Raw genomic sequence first — 21,966 nt, 5'->3', positions numbered from 1 at the left:
TGAAAAAATCAAATTGTACGAGCAATTATATCATTGACAAGTTAAAAAGTCATATACTAACACTTTACTAATCAGGTGACCATGATGTCTTGCTAGAGACCACTCTTGGTATATGAGTCTAGTCATTTCCAACTTAATAGAGAGCCTATAAATCACAAACAAAAAAAGAGTTTATTGAATTAATGGAAGTCAAATGAGCCATCTACATAGGTATATTCTATAAATACCCTATATATGTGTGTAACATGTTTATGAATTAATTATCCTACAACGATGATCTATAAAAGGGTTGTTGCGATACGTTTATTTATTAATTAAATTTTTAAATGCTATTTCATTGCCTGAATATTGCAAATTCCCTACACATACGCCTTTCCACTTATAATTTTGGTCATCCCATTCTATACCACACACATAATTCTTACTCTACTCCTTACTCCATTATCTCTTCTGGTTTTTATGCTTCCTCAATTCAGTATCTTTCTTACCAATACACCTTACCACCTATATTTCCATATCCAAATCTTCCCAATTTTGCTTTTGCTACTGCTCATTCTTGATTTAACTCTATAAAATCAAATCAGGCCTATCTTTCTTACAGCCTTTACCCCACTCCTACTTTAACAAATATCCCTACCAAACCTTTTAAACCTGGTCAATCCATTCCTACTTACTTTGCTTCTACCATAGTTATACCCTTAACTATCTAATATGCCTCATATTTATGGATTCAGGAGCTACTGATCACATCATTTCTAACCCAAATCAACTGGTCAATTCTTCTCCCTATCACAGCCCTAATTAACTTTAAGTGAGAAATGGTGAAAATCTTATCATCTTTCATATTGGTCAGCTTTCATTCCCAAGTCTTTTTCATAATAAAGCCCTTTACCTAAGGAATGTTTTGTGCGTTCCTCACATAACAAGAAACCTACTAAGCATTTCTTAAGTAACCAAAGATAATAATGTTTTGTAGAGTTTTCAGCTGATCAGTATGTCATTAAAGATAAACTGAGTCAAGTTACCTTACTACACGGAAGACTTAAAAGATAGCCTATACCAATTGCCTCTTCCCAAGAAGTCTAATCCTATTATGTCTGTTCATTTAATTAAGTCAAAAACTTATGTTTCTACTTTTGCTCACAAGGCTTTTGCTGCTACTTCACCCTTGAGTACTATTGCCATAAATTGTAATAGATGTTTTCCAAATAAATTTCATTGTAGCTATATTAAATACCTGTTATTGATGTTATTTCTTATAATGTTTCTACTTCTAGTAAAAATACTTCTGCTATTGCTAAGTGTATTATACCTGCATGCAATAAATTGTCTCATTATACTCTGTGGCATGCTCGACTAGGACATTACCACTTAGGATAGCCTCTTCTGTGCTTAAACTTATTAGCCCATCTCATACAACATTCACCATTTAACCTTTTCTCATTACTGCCAATATGGAAAACTCACTCAAAATCATTTTCCTCTATCTATTTTCAGAGCTTTTTATCCTTTTAAGCTTATCTATATTGATCTCTAGGGACCTTTACCCATTCTTTCCCTAGAAAGATATAAGTATTATATTCACTTTACTGATGATTATACCAGGTTTACTTGGATTTTCCCCTTAAAATTAAAGTCTGACTTCATTTCGATTTTCAAAGCCTTTTATTCCTTAGTTGAAAGACAGTTTAATACTAAGATCAAATGTTTCAGTCAGATCGGGCTTCTTATCGTACTCAATATAAGATTCTTTTTCAATACCTCTATCTTTACAATAATCAACAAAATAAGAGAGCTAAAAGAAAACATAGGTAGATTATTGAAATGAGTATCACTCTTTTAGCTCACAATGGTATACCTCTTCAATTCTGGTCATATGTTTTCTAAGCATTTGTCTATCTCATCAACAAAGTCTTCTCTTCTATCTTGAATTTTCAATCTTCTTTCTAGTTTTTTTTTCACAAGCTACCAAATTGTTTTGCTTTAAGGGTGTCTGGATGTGTTATTTTTCCTTACTTGAGACTTTGTCATCCTCATAAATTTCATTTTCACACTAAAAAATGTGTTTTTGTGGGCTACAATCCCTATCACAAAGGTTACAAATGCCTTACTTCAGCTAGAAAACTCTATATAGCCTAGAATGTTAGGATTAATGAATATAAGCTTCATTTTCTTCATGATCCTAATTTCCAATCAAACTCTTCATCCCTTTCCTTTCCTATTGTTCCATCTTCCATCCCAGCCAATTTAACTGCTCTTATGTTTCATTTTCCTCCACCTATTATCTTTCTCTTTGTCTACCCTCTCTCTTATTAGTTCATCTAAGTCTTTCTTAATTCATTCCTCGCATTCTTAACCTATACCATCCTCCTCTGTGTCACATTTCCTTGTTCATCCTACTTTTGCTTCTGAATTAAATTCACCTAACTCTGTTATCACCTTCTCCTATACTCTGACTACACTATCCTCCTCTATTTCAATTACACTGCCTATTATTTAATTATATGACATTGTGACTTTTCCCCTTACCATTAATCTCTATCCAATGCTCACTAAAGCTAAAATAGGTCGTCTTCCTAAACCTAGATAGTGTATCACTTCTCTTGTCACCAAATCTTCTACTTCTTCAAGTCCCATTAGTGTCAACTATCCTAACGCTTCTCTTAAACCTCAATCTATCCAAAAAGCCTTCACTAATCCTACTTAGAAATAGGCTATACAATTTAAGTACGATGCTCTTGTCCATAATAATATCTAAACTCTTGTTTCATGGTCTGCTAATATGAATGTTATTGGGTGCAAATAGATATTCAAAATCAAGCACAACTCTGATGGTAGTATCCAAAGATACAAAGTCAGGTTAGTTGCTAAGAGGTTTCAACAAACTCTAGGCATTAACTGTTTTAAAACATTTAATCATATTGTCAAGTCTACCACTATTAGGATTATTCTTACAACTGTTATTAGTTATCATTGAGACATTAGTTAGGTTGATGTCAATAATGTGTTTCTCAATCGTGATCTCATAGAAACTATTTTCATGTGTCAACTTAAAGGTTTTTCCTAACACAATCCCTCAGATCAATATGTTTGTAAGTTGCATAAGGCTTTATATGGTCTTAACTAGGCACCAAGGGACTAGTTTGACAAATATCAAACCGTCTTTCTATTTTAGGGGTTTATTCCTTCTGTGGCAGATACTAGCCTCTTTATTTTTGAGCTTTGTCAGGTCATTGTTTACATTTTAGTCTATATTGATGACATTTTATTAACTAGCAATGACAATAGTGTCATCAATAGTTTTATTTATAGACTTTATAGTCAGTTTGCATTAAAAGACTTGGGGCCTTTGCATTTTTTTCTAGGTTTTGAAGTCATCCAAACCTCTAATGGTTTACACTTAGCTCAAACCAAATATGCCAAAGTTATTCTTCTAAAAGCCAATATGCATGAATACGAGCCTTGCTCTATCCTCATTACTGCTAATACCAAGATATTTCCTATTGACAGTGAACCTCATGACCACCCTTATTGTATAAAAGCTTAGTTGGTGTTATATAGTATCTCGTCCTCACCAGATTGGACCTTTCCTTCTCAATCAACAAATTTAGTCAATTTTTACAAGCTTCCACTCAATTACAATAGAAACCTTATAAATGTGTACCGAGATACATTCCAGACACCTTTAATTTTAGTCTTTGTTATCTCCTGCCTCAACTTTCTAGCTAGACTGTTATTTTGACTCTGATTGGGCTATTGAACTTTATGACAAAAGGTCCACTATAGGGTGTTGCTTTTTTCTTGGCACTAATCTCATTCAATGGTGTACTAAGAAACAAAAGGTGGTGGCCTTGTATTCTACAAAAGTTGAGTATCGGGCACTACCACACACTGTTACTAAAGTTGCCTAGATGAGAATTATCTTTACTAAATTGGGATTGGAAGTCTTCACTCCCCCAATAATTGGTGTGACAATCAAAGTGTTATGGCTTTGTTATCCAACCTTCTATTTCATGCCAACATAAAACATGTAGAAATTGATGTTCACTATTTCAAAGACTAAGTGGTTGCCAAACATGTCATTGCCTAATATGTTCTCACTAGGGCTAGACTCAAACCGAGCCCGTTTGAGCTCGAGCTTGACTTAAACGAGCACAAAACGAGCTAGCCCTATAAAAGCTCGATCGAGCTCGAGCTCGAGCAAAATTTTTTAATTAAAAATTTTAATACAAAACGATATCGTTTTGACCAATATATATTAAAACGATGTTATTTTAATAACGAAATAGTTAAAAACTCGAGCTCAAAACGAGTTGAGCCGAATTTGAGCTAAGTTCAAGCTTGGCTTCCACGAGCTCTGCTATATATAAATCGAACCGAACTTGAGCTCAAACTTGACTTAATTTGAATCCAGCCCTAGTTCTCACTGAGCAAAAAACTGAAAATCTTATTTACTTTTGATCATAAATAGAACACATTAATATAGTACAAGGTCAATGTCCTATTTAAGAAAAACTAATTCCTACTAATCAGGCATAAACTAATTAAATCTGCCTAAATTAGAATCACAGCTGTTAGCTAAATTAGGAAGATTATGATCAGCCTAAATTAGAGTTATTAGCTGTCAATTAGCTATTTAAAACCATATACAATCTCCTAAACAAAGAATCCAAGATTCTCCAACACTCCCCCTTAAGCTAGAGAATTAATGTTTTCTATTCCTAACTTGCTAGTAATATCTTGAAAGGTTGAGCTGTCCATTCCTTTTGTGAACACATTAGCCATCTGACCATTTGTAGGAACATAAGGAGTGCAGATCAGTCCACTTTCAATCTTTTCCTTGATGAAGTGTCGATCCACTTTAACATGTTTTGTTCTATCATGTTGAATCAGATTGTGGGCAATGCTTATAGCAAACTTGTTTTCACAATACAACTTCATAGGTCTATGCCATTTAACTTGTAGGTCTTCTAAGATTTTCTTTATCCACAAGAGCTTACAAATTCCTTGAGCCATAACACGTAACTCAGATTCTGCATTTGATCTATACACTACTGATTGTTTCTTACTCCTCTAAGTTACTAAATTTCCTCTAATTAGAGTACAATAACCAGTGGTTAAGTGTCAATTTATGAGGAAGCCAGTATAGTCTACATCTGTGTAGACTTTTATAGTCATCTTTGTTCCTTTCTTAAACATAATTCCTCTCCCAATAGTAGCTTTTAAGTACCGGATCACCTTATATACAACTTAAAAGTGAACATTCTTAGGGTCATGCATAAACTAACTTACCATGCTCACGACAAATGTGATATCCGAACGTGTGTGAGATAGGTAAATTAGTTTTTCTACCAAGTTTTGGTACCTTCTTCTATCAACAGTTTTATTGTCTCTTGTTTCACTCAACCGGTGATTTTGTTCAATTGGCGTATCAATGGGCTTGCATCCCATCATTCTCGTCTCTCGTAGGAGATTAAGAATATACTTTTGCTGGCAAATAAAAAACCTTCTTTAGGCCAAGCTACTTCGATCCCTAAATAATATTTGAGCTTGCCAAGTTCTTTAATCTCAAATTCTTTTGCAAGTCTAGCTTTAAGCCTCTGAATTTCCCCATCATCATCACCTATTATAATGATATCATTGACATATACAATCGAGACTATGAGTTTCCCATCTATCGAGTGTTTGAAGAAAAAAGTATGATCTCTTTGACTTTGTTTGAAGTCAATACCAAGCATTACTTTAGTAAACTTTCCAAACCAAGCTCGAGGTGATTACTTAAGCTCGTAAAGTGCCTTTCTTGACTTGCACACTTGATTATTTTTGAAATATTTCTCAAAACTTGGTAGAGGTTCCATATACACCTCTTCTTCAAGATCACCATGTAAAATTGCATTCTTGACATCAAATTGTTGCAAACACCAATTGAGATTAGCAGCCAAAGATAAAAGAATGTGGATAGTATTCATCTTAGCTACCAGAGCAAAAGTCTCTTGATAATCTACCCCTTGGCTACTAACCTAGCCTTATACCTCTCTAAAGACCCATCTGCGTTAAACTTGATTGTATACACCCATTTACATCCTACAAGTTTCTTATCTTTTAGATGATCAACAATCTCTCATGTATAATTTTTATTAAGTATCTCATTTCCTCATTTATGGCAAGTTTCCAATTCTTGTCCCTAAGTGCCTCATTGATAGGTTAGGGAATAAAAATGGGATCTAATTTAGTGAGGAAACAATGGTGCTTATATGAGATTCTATCCAAAGAAACAAAGTGAGAAATAAGATGTTATGTACAATTTCGAACTCCTTTCTTAACTACTATAAGAACATCTAAATCATCAATCAATGGACAGAGTAATTGTAACTACATACCTGGTTCTGGAGTTGAATCTTGAACTTGCAATTGTGTAGAAATAGGCTCACTTCTTTTTTAATAGACTAGGATAGGTTTTTTAGCAACCAGGGGTATATTTAGAGTTAATTCTGATGAGTCAGTAGGCTGGTCATATGGCTAATCAAGGGAAGATTCAAGTGCAGGTTGGTTTTGATCAAGGGGCTGCTCGGGTATAATAGACAAAGGCTGAATAGTATGTTGCACCATGAATTGAACAATAGACTACACCGTGGACTGTAAATCAAGGAAAAACAGCTCAGATTCTTTTGCTTCACTCATATTCTCCCTCTGAAGATGAGAATTGGAATAGAAAGGCTATTTTTCAACAAAGGTAACATCTATTGAAATAAAGAATTTATGAGAAGCAGGATGATAACATTTATACCCTTTTCTTAGTGGAAGAATACCTAACAAAGATACATTTTAATGCTCTTGGATCAAGTTTTCCTCAGTTAATGTCATGAATGTGAACAAAAACCACACATCCAAAAACTCTTGGGGTTAATTTAAAAGCTATTTGTGAATTGGGATAATGCTCATGAAACACACTCATAGGACTCTTGAAACTGAGACTTTAGAGGGCATTCTATTTATCAAGTGAGCTACATGAGAACTGCTTCCACCAATAGAATTTAGGAACATTATTTTGAAATAAGAGTGCTCGTGTGATTTCTAAAAGGTGTTTATTTTTTCGCTCCGCTACCCTATTTTGTTGCAGCGTATTAATGCAAGATGAGTAATGAACAATTCCTTCTTTTTGAAGGAAAAATGAAATATTTTAATTAAAGTAATCTCTTGCATTATCACTCCGTAAGTTTTTAATCGTCACCCCAAGTTAGTTTTTGATCATTTGGAAAAATTTTGGAAAGATTTCACTAACTTCAAATTTGTTTTTCATTAGATAGACCCAAGTTACCCTTGTGCAATCATCTATAAATGTAACAAACCACATTGCCCCGGTAATGTTCAAAATTCTAGTAGGACCTCATATATCAGAATGGATTAAGAAAAAGGTGACAAAGATCTGGTATTACTTAAAGGATAAGAAGCACATTTGTGTTTGCCAAGTTCACACACATCACAATGTAAACTACTCACTTCAATATTTTTGAATAATAATGGAAACATAGTCTTGAGCAAACTAAATGGTGGATGACTAAGACGATAATGGTGGAGACAAATGTCCTATTTATTGGTAGAATAACTAGATAGATAGGATTTTAAAAGGGAATAGTTACTATCTTCCTTAGCATCAAGGATATAAAACCCATTTCTTTCCTTAGCAAGCCCAATCATCTCTCCCAAGACCTGGTCCTGCAATACACAATGTGTAGGATAGAAAATCACTTGACAATTCAAATCACATGTAGCTTGTTTTATGGACAAAAGATTCACAGCTAGTTTAGGAACATGTAGAACATTTTTTAACACAATTTTAGAAGAGAGAATAATGGTTCCTTAACTTGCAATAGTAATAAAGGTTCCATCGGCAATTTTGATTTTTCTATTGCTAAGATAAGACTTATATAAGATAAAAACTAATGTGAAAAAACCATATGATCAGTAGCTACTGAATCTATGATCCAAGTATTATTTTGGACATGAAAAGAGGCACTAAGGGCAAAAGAATTAGAGAACTTACCTGTTTGAGCCAGAGAACACAAGCTGCCAGGATTCCCAATAAAGTTGAAACATGGATTTTAGCTTTTCTATCTCTTCCTTGAGAGTTTCTAGTCTATCTTGGTTTGGTTTTTCATTAGGAACATCCTCAGCATTTGTCACGTGGCCTTGTCCTCGGGGCTGTCCCCCATGATTACCTCTTTTCCTCCAACATTTGGAGGCTTCCCATGGAGTTTCTAGTAGGTATCTTTGGTGTGATGCGTCTTCTTGCAGTAAGTACACTAAACCCCTTCACGATTGGACTGTCTTTCATTCTTATTGGTCTCAACCTTGTGTCCATCCTTTGTAGAATTCATGGTTGATCCTTCATTGGCAAAATTGTTAAGCATAACTCCTCTGTGACTCTCCTTAACTTGTATTATTGAGAAAACTCCCTCAAGGGATGGAAGGACTTCTTTCCCAAGAATTTGGACTTGAACTTGATCAAAGTCAATATTGAGGCATGTAAGAAATTCAAAGATTCTCTCCTTTTCTACAAACTTCTACAACATAGCGGCATTTTCTTCACATTTCATTTTAAAGTTTTGATAATAATCCAACTCAAGCCAAAAACCTTTCATGGTACTATAGTACTCAATGACCGAAAGGTTGCCTTGCTTTGAGGTGTTGATTTTAGTTCGGATCTCATAGATCATTGCAGCATCTTGTATTTTTGAATAGGTTTGGTGAACCGTTTCCCAAACTTCTCTTATTGTTGTGAGGAACATGCAGGTCTGACTCACTTCGGGTGTCATAGAGTTCCACAACCATGACATGATGATGGAATCTTCTTCATCCCATTTCACAAATGTGGCGTCCTCAACAGTAAGTCCAATTCCTATAAGATGGCTTAATTTTCCCTTTCCTTTAAGAAAGGTTTTAACAACTTGAGACCATTGAAGATAATTTTGGCCATTGAACCGGTAAGAAGGCTAAACGTTCTGCAGTTTTCCTTTTGACTCAACTAGCATCTCAACTTTGTTAGCCTCATAACAGTAGGTTGATTCTCAGAATAATCCTCCGACATGATGTCAGACAGAGAGAAAAAAGCTAAAGAAGAATTGAGAAGAGTTCGGCAACTAGCACCAAAGATTTAGAGAAAGATTTTTTGGTGCGGAATGGTCGTAGAGATGCTCTGATACCATGAGCAAAAAACTGAAAATCTTCTTCACTTTTGATCATAAACAGAATGCATTGATATAGTACGAGGTCAATGTCCTATTTAAGAAAAAAACTAATTCCTACTAATCAGACATAAACTAATTAAATCTGCCTAAATTAGAATCACAACTGTTAGCTAAATTAGGAAGATTATAATCAGCCTAAATTAGAGTTATTAGCTGTCAATTAGCTATTTACAACCATATACAATCTCCTAAACAAAGAATCTAAGATTCTCCAACACTCACTGATCACCAAAAGGCTGATATTTTGACTAAAACTTTACCTACACACAAATTTGAATATCTTCATACTACTCTACATGTTTGTTCTGTTGATCAGTGTTCCATAACTATCCAACTAAAACATAAACTTGCTTGGCATTTTTCTCCATACTTGAATATCTCAGGGTTGTTTTGGTGAATATCTAAGTGTTGCATATCCTACTCCCATGAAATTCAGGTTCTTCTTCTTTTTCTATAATTTTCTTTTTATCTCTTCTGTCTTTTCTTTTCTCTCCTCTTTGCCTATTAAAACTGCCTTGGAAATGCCCTACAATTCTTGAACAACAATTTTTTCCAGTTGTGTTTGTTGGCTTGCTACTTCCTATGTTGAAGATTGTAAATTCCTTGAGCATTGACTGTTGCATTGTTTTTTCATTAGTAATTCTCAGTAAATTCACTCCTGCCGTAATATTTTTCCTCTCCTCAGCTTTAATTACATTGTTTTTGCTTATACTGTCCCTTAAGGTTTTTATTTCACATCCCTTGTTCCTTTATTCTTGTGCCATGTCTCTTGTTCCCTTTTTGTCTATGTTCCTTTAATTCTATCCTTTTTTTATTAGCATATTCATGTATTGTGATTTGTCCTTTTTTTTTCAATCCTTTTATTCCTCTAAGAACTGCTTCCTTGTTCCTGGGTTCTTCTCCTTTTAAAGTTACTTGTTAAAAAAAAAAAAAAAGTAATAGAAGGCAAAGTCTAGTTGAAAAACAAAAGAGATAAAAAAAGGAGAAGCAAAATGAAAAAAAAAAAAGAAAAAATTGGAAAAAGAGGAAGTTTTTCAAGAAAGAAAAAAAAAGGAAAACAAGGAATAAAGTTCTGGCAGAAAACACTGCTAGAAAAAAAAGAAAGAAAGGAAGAATTTTTTGGGGCATCTCACAACCTATTCCTGTTTTTTTAAACTTGTTGAGACATTTCTCAACCAAGTTTCTGGTTATTCATGTGTTAACTTCAAAACTTTATAGTTCTGGTTTTCGCTTAATTTGTTTTTTTAAACTTCACAACTGTTGTTCAGGTTTCCTTCATCTGCTAACGTCATGTTGTAACACGTTCATCTCATAACTGGTAGTTTCTGCATAAGGCATTTCTTTTAGAACTTCATCTCATAGCTGTTGGTTTTAGTATAAGGCAACTATTCAGTCTTGTCCTTTGATGTACTGTCTCCTGGTATTCAGGGACATCAATCACTATATGTTTTACAAAAAAAAAAAAAGGAAAAATAAAATAAAAAACAAAGAATATAATAGAGAAAGAGTTGAATATATATATATATATAAAAGAGAGAAAAGCTCGTCGTTTAGGGCTTTCGTTTATTTCATAATGTAATGCATTTTGACCTAATCTAGAAAGCTCGCCGTTTTTCTCTGGTCTGCTTTGCTTGTTGAGAGCCCTAATGCTTTAGTTTTATGAGTTTTCGTGTTTCCCTCAAGGCTCAAACAACTGTCTCTTCCATGCCGCTGTAGCTTACCTTGACAGCCACGCTTTGTCCAACTTCGCCCTCCCTCAATGTGTCACCTTCCGCAAAAATGAAAAAATACGAAACTTGATGCTTAAGTTTTTGTATTTTTTATTACCACCGATCTATTTGAATATTATCATACTAATGTTGATGATATTATTGATGATGGATAAGATAGAATAGATGGAACACCAATAGATAAAAGTGGTATAGATACATGTTTGCATTCGAAATAAAGAAAAAGAAAATAAATGTCAATGGTATGAGAATATTTCAATCAAATACAAGAAATGATTGAAAGAAAATTAATTTGTCAATCGGTATGTAAATATTGTGGTTTTTGTTTGACATGTCCAAGTACGAGCGGTACAAGACATCTTCGTTGACACATTACTGATTATTATAAAAAAATTTCACACGAGCTTAGAGAGCAAAAATAAATTGCATTTACCCGATCGTGATTCGTTGGTCGTAGAGCCAGTTTAGCAAGGGGTCTGAGCGGTTTCAGATACATGGAAGAAATGTCAACTTTTATGTACGATCAAATGAAGATACAAGATTACATGGTTGAATATGTAATTGCTTTTGATCAACCTCTTAGTTATGTAGAAGATAAAATCTTAGAATGGATGATACAAAATAATGTTCAACTAGCAATTAGAAGAATTCCTAGGTCAATTCTTAGGTCAAAAATTCTGAGAAATCATAAATTAATAAAATTAAAAGTTATTATAGAATTAAATAATTTTAATTGTGTTATTTCAATATCTTGTGATATATGAACGATTATAAATCAAGATATAAGGTACATATATACAACTGTCCATTATATTTATTCTGATTGGTAGTTATGCAAAAAAATATTATATTTAGAAATTTAGAATATCTGTATGATGGTCTTACAATCTTTTGTGCATTAACAAATATTTTTGAGGAATATAAAATTAATAGTTATATTTTTTTCAAATAATAATAAAATTATTGAATATATGTATAATCATTTATCTCTTCTATTTAATGAAAAATTATTTCATATTAAGTGTGCATGTCATGTTATTAATTTAATAGCTTAAGAAGACTAAAATGTAGCTAAAAATATATACAAATAATTAGACACGCCATTACATACAATTCATCATCCCCATCACAGGTAAAAATATATCATTAATTATGCAAATCAATGAAGTTACGAAGAAAAAAAATTTAAAAGTAGATATTAAAACTAGGTGGAATTCAATATACCTTGAGTTGAAAACATGCGAAGAGTATAAAGTTCATATAACACGGTACTTCAATACCCAACCAATAGATTCGACAAATTTTTTGTTTTAATAGATCAAAATTGAGAGATAACTATGACTTTAATGAATATGTTATAGCCATTGAAGACAGCCACAAACCATTATTCAGATGTGTATTATCAAACTATTTATTTAATAATATATAATATGATAGAAATAAGTTATCTTTTTAAAGAACATGGGTGTCATGACTCTCATTATACTCTCTAGAATATATTAGGCAAATAAAACAAAAATTTTAAAAATATTGGAGTGAAATTCTTTTACTTTATTTTACAGTTATTGTTTTAAATCAAAAGAAAAAAACTAATTGACGACAAAATTTATTTGAAGTTATTAATAAAAATTTATCAATTAATAGTAATGTTAATTATCTTGAATATTTTAAAGATTTTTATTTGAAATGTATAGTATTTATGAATAAAAATATAGAAGGATTAGATAAAGTTTTGTATCAAAGATAAGTTTCGATGGTTTAGACAAAAAAAAAGTTGGACATATAGTCGCTTTTGCAAAAAGGTAAGCAGCTTGCAAGTCAAAGTATAAATTATGATCAATTTTATAATTATATTAATATTGATCATTATCTAGAAATTGTTCAAAAATATAATGCTGAAAAACTAAATGTTTTGGCATAGTAGAATGATAAGACAAAAACTTTTATTGTGCTTGTTGTCATGGCTTGAGATTTAATAACACCTTCAATGTCGATTGTAACATCGAAATTCTCTTTAAGTACAGGTGGACGCATGCTAGATAATAGACGATCCAATTTACATCAAAACATGATTGAGATGGTCATATGTATGAAAAATTGGGTTAAAGCTTATTTCAAATTATATAATCAGGTGGCATAAGTTATCTTTGAAGAATTCATAAATTTGAAAATTGAGGACGAATAAATAAATTGTATGATATATATATTTTATTAATATTTATAATTATACAATATGTAAATTAATTAATTTATATTATATTATAATATTTTTTATCATATAATCATGTTATTTCTCTGTCACAAGTGAAATACTATAAATAAAATATTTAAAATGTTATTATTGGTTTTAAAATTTTTTTAAAATTTGTTTAAATGGGTCAACCTTTAGACAAGCTCAATTATGGGTTCATTCGGCTCTATATATAAAGGCAGGTCTTGAACCTTAAAAATTCTATGAACCAACCCGGTTCAAAGATTTATCACTATGAAAGCTTAAAGCCCAATCCGATCAGGGCCATGGACACCTTTAGGTGGAGGTCTAATAGGATGAACCTTGATCATCCCATGAGGTTTAAAACGCTGGTTATGGGTGGTGATTCGAAGGAGAAAGGGCTAAAACGGATCTTGGTAAAGGGAAGGAGTATTATAAGAAGATTGGGAAAGTTTGGAAGAGGGGTCATTTGTTATATGATCCACCCAGCACTGGGAAGTTAAGCTTAATTGCTGCAATAGCGAATTATATGAATTATGATGTGTATAATTTGAACTTATCGGCTGTTAACTCTGATTCTACTCTTGAAAATTTGTTGCTTCATGTGCCCAGCGGCTCCACTGTTGTTGTGGAGGATATTGACTGCTCTATTAAGATAACAAATCGTGAAGTTGAGAAGAAAGAACCCGATTCCTAAAGGGGCCCAGGTAATGTTCTTTAAATCATCTTAAACATAATTAGTTTATTTTAAATGGAGGTATTTTGGTTGATTGTTGTGTTGTAGGTGTGGTTAAGTTCGGTTGAGCTTTGTAACTGTAAGCCCAAAGAAAGAGAGTTGTTGATTGTTTGATGCAATGAAACGTGTTTCTCAGACGAATAATTATTTACTTCCATTGATCCAAAAAAGGTGACTCTTGCGGAACTTCTGAATGCAATAGATGGACTATTGTCTTGCCGTGGAGAAGTAAAATCAGAGTGTTCACTACCAATTATAAAGAAAGAATTGACCCTGCATTACTGGGACCGGGCCGCATGGACGTCCACATTAACCTCTTTCTTACTGCACATTTTCAACCTTCAAGAAGCCTGCAGCCAACTACTTAGAGATTTTCATTTTAAACCTATTTTAAGCAAAAAATATTTGTGGTTAATTCATTTTTTGCCACAAAAGTTCAAAGTTAGTCAAGTGTAAAGTTTGAATATGGTCAAAAACATGTTTTGTATTTGGGAAGAAATTCAACCAATCTTATTTTACTAGTTATATTCATATAACCCCTAGAATGTTGCCTAATGTCTTATACGTATGTTATCCTATGGTGCACTATAATGGTAATTAAATTCACATTTTAATAGGCTCAGTCAATGTGCAAAATTGTTTTATGCGATATTTTCATGCCCAAAATTCATTTTATTGATTTTTTTTTTCTATCTTTTAAATTTTAAAATGATATTTTTCTAATCCATCATTCAATTGTTAGTGGGATTTGTTGACTAGAATGCTACAATTGTTTAAAAAAAATAAATAAATAAAAATACCTTGGGTGGGAAATAGTTTTTTCGGCCAAATAAATATAGCAAATGTTTAACTTTATTAGATAGACATATGGCATGAGGAGGGTTAATTATATATCGTGGTACTCACGACTCTCACAACCGCTCCTTTTATGATGAACAAGAGAGCAAATATTAGATTATTTGCATAAGGACACAAATACAGAACGAGGTGGCTTGGCAGGACGCCTTCCATGTTGCACAGATAAGTTGTCAAGCAACATTACATCTCCCTTTTCCCACTTGATGTCAACACACACTTTATCCAATATGTTTTTGTAGGTTTCTAAGCCTTTTGATGGAAGAGGAGTTCCATCTCCAAAACTAGTCCTTGTGTCTTTCTTATTAGCTGAATGCCTTACTATTGGTATAAACCAAACCCTCTTTCCTTCAAACTCCCTAATTGGATTTAATGGTCCATACACAAACTCTGCACTTCCATCTTCATTGAATTCCACCGAATTGCAACCAAGCTTCTCCATTGATCTACAACACAACTTTTACTAGCTAGCTATTAGTATTTACTCATATCATATATATATATATATATATATATATATATATATATATACACACACACACACTCACAAGGATGATCTACATGCATACCTCTTTTTGGCTTCAACTTCATCTTCGGTGTTCAAATAAGACTTCCATGTTGTCCCAAGGATGGCATTTGAATTTACATTTGCTGTCTTTATTTTGAACATAAACCCTTTTTTCTCTAATTCGGAAACAAATTCTGGAATCTCTTTTTCCATTTTGCTTACTACAATGTGACTGGGCAGTATGCATGTCTCTCCACCTTCAGGAGATGGCTGTGTGCACAGGAACAGTATCTTTGAAGGATATTGTTTGGTCTGCACATTTGTATAAAGATCAGCTAGCAGAAGATCCATAAGCGATTGATTAAATTCTTTCCCTAGCTATATTTGAGTCTATATATATACCAGAACAACGGCTTTGTTATCTTCACAAAAATTATCTAGGTCCAGCAGATGAGTTGATTGGATGAGTTAAGAAATTAGTTAAAAAATAAAAGGCTCTGAAAATTAAAAAGAAACTTGCCAAAAACATCTCATGATGAAAATTGATAAACTGGTGGAGAGGAGCTTCATTAGCATTGTAAATACGATTTGTGACCATCACTCGATTAGTTGGCCCCATGTATGGCATCTCCTCCCAATCAAACGCTTCCACCACCTGTCGGAACTCCTCCGGAGATGAAACGTTGAATCCTCTGAACAAGATTGCATTATGAAGTTTTAATATTTCACTTAGCCATTCACGTTTTTCTTCTATCATCTTTACTAATAACTCAGTTGTTCCATTACAAATTGAAGGATTGAGTGTCTTTGGAAATACTAGACCCTCAAATACCTTCTCTTCATTCAATTTTCCTTCAATAAACTCCATTTATTTTTTCCTCTTTGCAGACCAGGCATGCATAGGCAATTGAATATATAATTTTTTTTAATGAGATAACAACAAACACTGCCCTTGTTCTTGTGAACTTTGAGGATTCAATTCAATAGGTAAAGACCAAACGCTAACGGGTACCAATAAAACATTTTCAATCTTTAAGGATCGATCTATAATATAAAATTTTTTAAAATTTATCATCCAAAGTAATAAATTTGAGTAAGTCCCAGAGAATGTCTTTAACGATAAATTTGGAGCACGATCAAGGTCTTCTATAATTATTATTCAAATACATAAACAAAATTATTTGCCTTTTTGTCTTTGGAATATCCGATAGTCTCCATCAAAGTTGTCTGGATGCATTATATTTATCGATAAACTTATGGATCTTATTCAACATTTACCTAAGAATATTATTTTTTTAATAATGTAGTAGAGTACTAAAGCCATCGAATTTATCGATAAAATTATGATTCTTTAATCTCCCTGACACCCTCATCTTTTTGTTTGTAAATGAAGAAAAAAGATTCTTTTCTTTAGTTTATTATCTTAAATCTCTCGTCTCATACAGCTCCAAGTAAAGAATCTAAATTTTCTAAAAATATCAAATTTATTTCAAATATTTAAATCACTAGAAAATGAGAGATCATTATATAACACTACTAGGGTATTTATCGCTCACATATCTCTTTTTATGGGAATGTAATTATATTGACAAAATTGTTAACATTTTCTGGCAAATTAACTAAGTTTACCAAAATTGAGGTGATCTCTCTGAAATTGACCAACTCTATGTTGGAGTTATATGGACTAACACATTATATTTACACAAAGCTACTCATATAAAATAAACTTTGAATTTATTTTTCACAATAGAAACCAAATATGGTAAGAATTCTGGCAAGATTATCAACAACTTCAATCATTTTGCACAATTAAAATAGGAGAAAATGTTAGTATATCATTCCTTATCATGTTTTACCGTTTATGTTGTACCTCAAAGTGTTTTGATAATATATAAAAATAAGTTAAAAAAAATACTAATTTGTCCAAGGTATGACTTAGGTCATGACCAAATTGGATCAAATTGAAAAATACAGGTTTTAAGGTGAATGATTGTACATACTTATATTGCCTCTCGTTCATGCAAAGGTATGAGTCGTGACACCAGACTGTTACTAGCTTTTGAGATTTTTCAAACACTTGATGAACAATTGTGCACTGTGGATGCATGACCTGTTTGGGCTCATTAATGAGTAAGTGTGTCATTCATAATTAAGTTGTTTGTATTCAAAAACAGTTACCACAGGAGAAGGTCAACATTCTATGAACAACTATGCATGGAAAACACACATGACCATTTATAACTTGTATGAAGGCATTGATTGGAAAAGAGTTGTCATTCTTGATCAATCATGCATCGATGGTTCAAGTAAACAAGAAAATAAGTCAATATTAGATGCATGACCATTCAAGAGCTATGCACACCCATAAATATGTAAAATTTCATATTGTACATTCAATAGTTTGTGGAAGTTGTTACCAACTTTAGAAAATTTGTACAAGGAAATCAGATAACGCTATGAACCCTTATGCATGACTAGTGCATGATGATGCATGTGAATGGTGTGAATTGAACAATTAGGGACAGAACCAAGATTTTTGCTAAAAGGAGGCCTCCATGGCTCCATTATTGTTCACCAATTAATACAAATTTTACCTTACTGTAGCACTCAATCAAATATCAAATCTATACAAAAAAGGATGATTTTCTAAATGTAATGCACAACACCAACAAACTCATGTAGTACCATATAAACTTACATAAATAGAAACAAAAAGATATAAACTTTATGTATATCAAACTTGACAATTTGTTGTTAACAAAACATCACATAAACAATGATGTTGCAAGTTTGCTTGTTGGTTTAATTTCAATGATGTTGCAAACATTAGTTAGAAGATTGGTGGATGCAACATTGGGTTGGGGATGGCAAATCGGCCCTAAAGAAAGGAGGAACAAACCCTAGGGGGTATTTACAAGTTTTCAAACTTTAGCTTGGGTAAAATTGTAAGTTTTTTAAACCTGAGGAGGAAAAAATGATAAACTTTAAATTTTTTAATAAATAACGGTTTAAACTGTCATTTTAGATCAATAATTTGGTTTGGATCCCTATTTGATGATACTATTCATATTGAAAGTAACATTATTTATTTCACTTGTGACACTATTTATCCTATCAATTATAATATTTATCTTGCTAGTGAACCTCCAATGATGTCTCTAGATAGCTTGAGTTGCTTACTCAGGATTTAAGTCCAGCTCAAGCTAACCTATGTTTGGGTTCAGTTTAACTCTAATATGACTTTAAACTCAATCCAAATTAGGCTCGATTCAACTCAAATTGAGCAAAGGCTAAAACAACCCCTATTATACTCAATGGAGGTCAAGGACATGGATGATTTCTAACTTACATTTTATTTACATTTTAAATCCATTACTATCTTATTTGTCAAATTGTCAATCATTCCTGTTTGTCTAGTTGCTCTAAAGGACAATGACTATACAGTTCACTTTCCATGCTTCATCTCTGTTGCTTACTTTCCATCTCACTAACATAACAATATTAGAGTTTTAGGTACGAATTTTTTGCTTTTAATTCATTGTTTAAAACTTGGAATCATTTTTCAACTTCTTTTGTAAGTGGGTTTCATTTGTAATGTCTTGTTAGCTATTGCTATACCTAATATTTGAATTTGTATAAGTTGATATTGTTGTTCACTAAGTGTTTAATGAATTGTTGGATTATTACAAAATGACAACATTCCTCAATGTAATTTCATTTCCAGTTCATAAGCTTAAGTTCAAGTTTTGACACCACTCACAATATCAAGTTCATGTAGCTCAAAACTCATCAAACTCAAATCAAATTCGGTTTGACTCAAATTCAATCATAGTCATTTCTTATACTAATTAGTCTTACAACCACTGCACCAAACAAATCAAAAGTTTAATTTTAATGTCTTTTTCCTTTTTTTTAGTAACAAGTAACCCTACCTAAGTCAAACTGCCCCTTTAGGCAGAGTCAACCATATCGAGTAAGTCAAATCTTAGTTTAATAACTAACCATACAACCACTAAACGAAACATGCAACACATGATACTAAAAGTGTTAGTGTATGCTCTAAGAACTATTCATGTTATCAATTTTAGGGGAATTTTAATCTTGCATATACATTTATGTGAATTATTAATTAAAGAAGTAGCTTTTTTGTTCATGTGCATAAGTTGTTTCCTTAATTTGTGATGATATAAAGTATGTATATGAACTGTTCGGATAACTCACTTAATATACAAACTGAGTCATCGAATTCTTCCTTATGAACATGACATAACTTGGATAATTATATCACATAGTAGACATATTAAATACCTCTGTTGAATGTCATGAGATGACATTAGTGCAGGTGATAATTATGGTCATGCTATTATAGTATTGGTATGGATTAACAATTAAAGAACCGTTTTTCAAACATAACCAAATAACAATAAGTCATATGGTCATCAAATTGTAGTCAATAACTTATTGTAAAATCATATTAGTAGATAAAGTAATTCTTTGACCTGAGACATTATGGTCAGATTCGATACAGATATACGTGATTTATATGATATTTATGTACGAGGTTAATCATATCCCATAGGACAAACCATATTTGTCATGTGTTATTAGTTTATGAAGAAGAATGATGCTTAAGTTGGGATGTGTTAACTCATAAAGTAATGAGTTTTGAATGTTTATTGATTTGACTCAGATTTGAGTTTGAAAACGAATATCAATAAATATTAGAAATCAAAATCTTTGGCCAAAGAATAATGTAAGTCATATGAAGAATGTTCATAATGACGTGTTTTAGATATTTAAATTGACGATTTATGAAGAATTGAAATTAGGATTTTGATGATTCATAAGTCCGAAATCGATTTGGATTGGACAACGGAAAGATATGACCAATATGGAATGTACAATCGAAGATATTAGGTTCGATGGAGTATTTCTTTATTGTAACTTAGGGGTTATGACACATTACTAGATATTTATTATAGCGTTGAGTTTCTGATGCACTTTTGGATCGTTTGAAAATGACCTATGGCTACGCCACAGTAAACCTAAAGGGTCACACCAATAAATAAAACTTTCAAAAGCGAGGATTAATTATCCAAGGATGACTAGCACCTTTTAAAGGATAATGAAAGTCATCTAAAATGTTATATAGGAGTAAAAATAACATTTTAAAAGTTAAGATATTAGTGAGATGAAATTAAGGTAGCTAAGACATACATTTGATATACATGCATGGTAAGACTTCAGATTATGAATTTGTTAGGCCAAATAAGAATTTGGAAATTGCAAAATGGGCCACCATTATATAAAGTGCATTTTATTTCATTCTGAACTAATAGAAGCATTCTTACACTTTACTTTCTCTCACAAAACAAACTAAAAGTTCTTGCCTCTCTCTAAGATTTGGTTTGGAAGGTGTACTCCTTTGAAGGTTCTTCAAGTGAGGAGCTCAATTCATCATCCTATATCCCTATAAGAGGCAAAAGAGTAGGTAAAAGTTTCATCCTTCTCTTTATGCCTTACTCATGCTTTGATTCTTGTTCTACCTATATGCATGACATTCTTTGCATCTTCTTCTTCACCTATTATTTTCAAATGGTATCAGAGCATGGTTCAACTCCTTGCATGTCTTTTTGAAGCTAAATATATTATTTTTATACATAAGGGTATGTATATGTATCATATGTGTACATGCATGTTGTTAGTTTGCTAGGAAATCAAAGCATGTTTTGTTTTATAACTCTTGGTTGAGTTTTATTTCTTGTTTCCATGTTCTAATGATTTTAAGATGAAGAACATATGCTTTAAGGCATGAATATGATGAAGTTTTCATAGGATGCATGTATATGTGCTTGATTTAGACATACATGTGCTTTTTGGCATGAGAATTGAAATTTAAATCCTAGTATTTTTTTTTAAGTGCAAGTTGGTTGGATGTATATGATGATATACATTGAAAATTTTATGCCAATTTTGTGTATTGTAGATAAAATGCATGAATTAAGGGCATGCATAGGAAAGTTTGATATATGGAGATATGTTAATATATTTGCATATACATGTTGAAATTGTTCATAAAAAATTCTAGATTTTTTAAGTCACATTTGAACATGCTAAATAATATTTTAATATTGATTAAGACATTTGGGTGAAGATTATGATGTATATGATTACTATATATAATTACATATAATCTAAAAGGATATGATGCATGATAAAAGTATTTGCATGTTGTTTTGAATGGTAATGGATATGTAAAAGCCATGAGATGATGTGCATGATTTTGTTCACTTTAGATTAATGAAAAATTATGTATAAGAATCAACTTGCATTAATGAGATTAGTGTATTAGTTAAATGAAATATTGTGTATAAGTATCAACTCACATTAATATGATTGAGTATATAAGTTGATAAAGGTACACAAAGTCAACTAAAACTTAATGTTGATTAAATGTAGACATGTCAATGGGTTAGGTCACGCTAGCTTTAGCTCAGCCCACAGGGCTCATGGGCCAAGTATAATAATAGACCTTCGAGTCTGGTTGGCCCATGGATTTTTAAAGACTGAAGGCTCAACCTTATATATATATATGGTTGGGCTTTAATTGGGCTATCCCACATACTAGCCCACAGACCGGTCCAATTAAATAATTTTTTTAAAAATAATTTTAATTA

At 32.2% G+C, this 21,966-nt stretch overlaps 1 protein-coding gene across 1 annotated transcript; it reads right to left on the bottom strand.

Moving 5' to 3' along the window:
* Positions 1-14,881: 14,881 nt before the first annotated feature.
* Positions 14,882-16,157, bottom strand: LOC123218515 (clavaminate synthase-like protein At3g21360). The gene is made up of 3 exons (XM_044640023.1): positions 15,810-16,157; positions 15,351-15,601; positions 14,882-15,227 (listed from the first exon to the last, which is right to left on the bottom strand). The coding sequence occupies exons 1-3, from the start codon at positions 16,155-16,157 to the stop codon at positions 14,882-14,884; spliced, it is 945 nt and encodes a 314-aa protein (XP_044495958.1).
* Between the last annotated feature and the right edge of the window lie 5,809 nt (positions 16,158-21,966).

The sequence above is a fragment of the Mangifera indica genome, chromosome 1, assembly GCF_011075055.1.
Source record: "Mangifera indica cultivar Alphonso chromosome 1, CATAS_Mindica_2.1, whole genome shotgun sequence".
Taxonomy (NCBI): Eukaryota; Viridiplantae; Streptophyta; class Magnoliopsida; order Sapindales; family Anacardiaceae; genus Mangifera; species Mangifera indica.
Note: the sequence above shows the minus strand (reverse complement) of the source record. Positions and strands in the feature narration are given on the sequence as shown.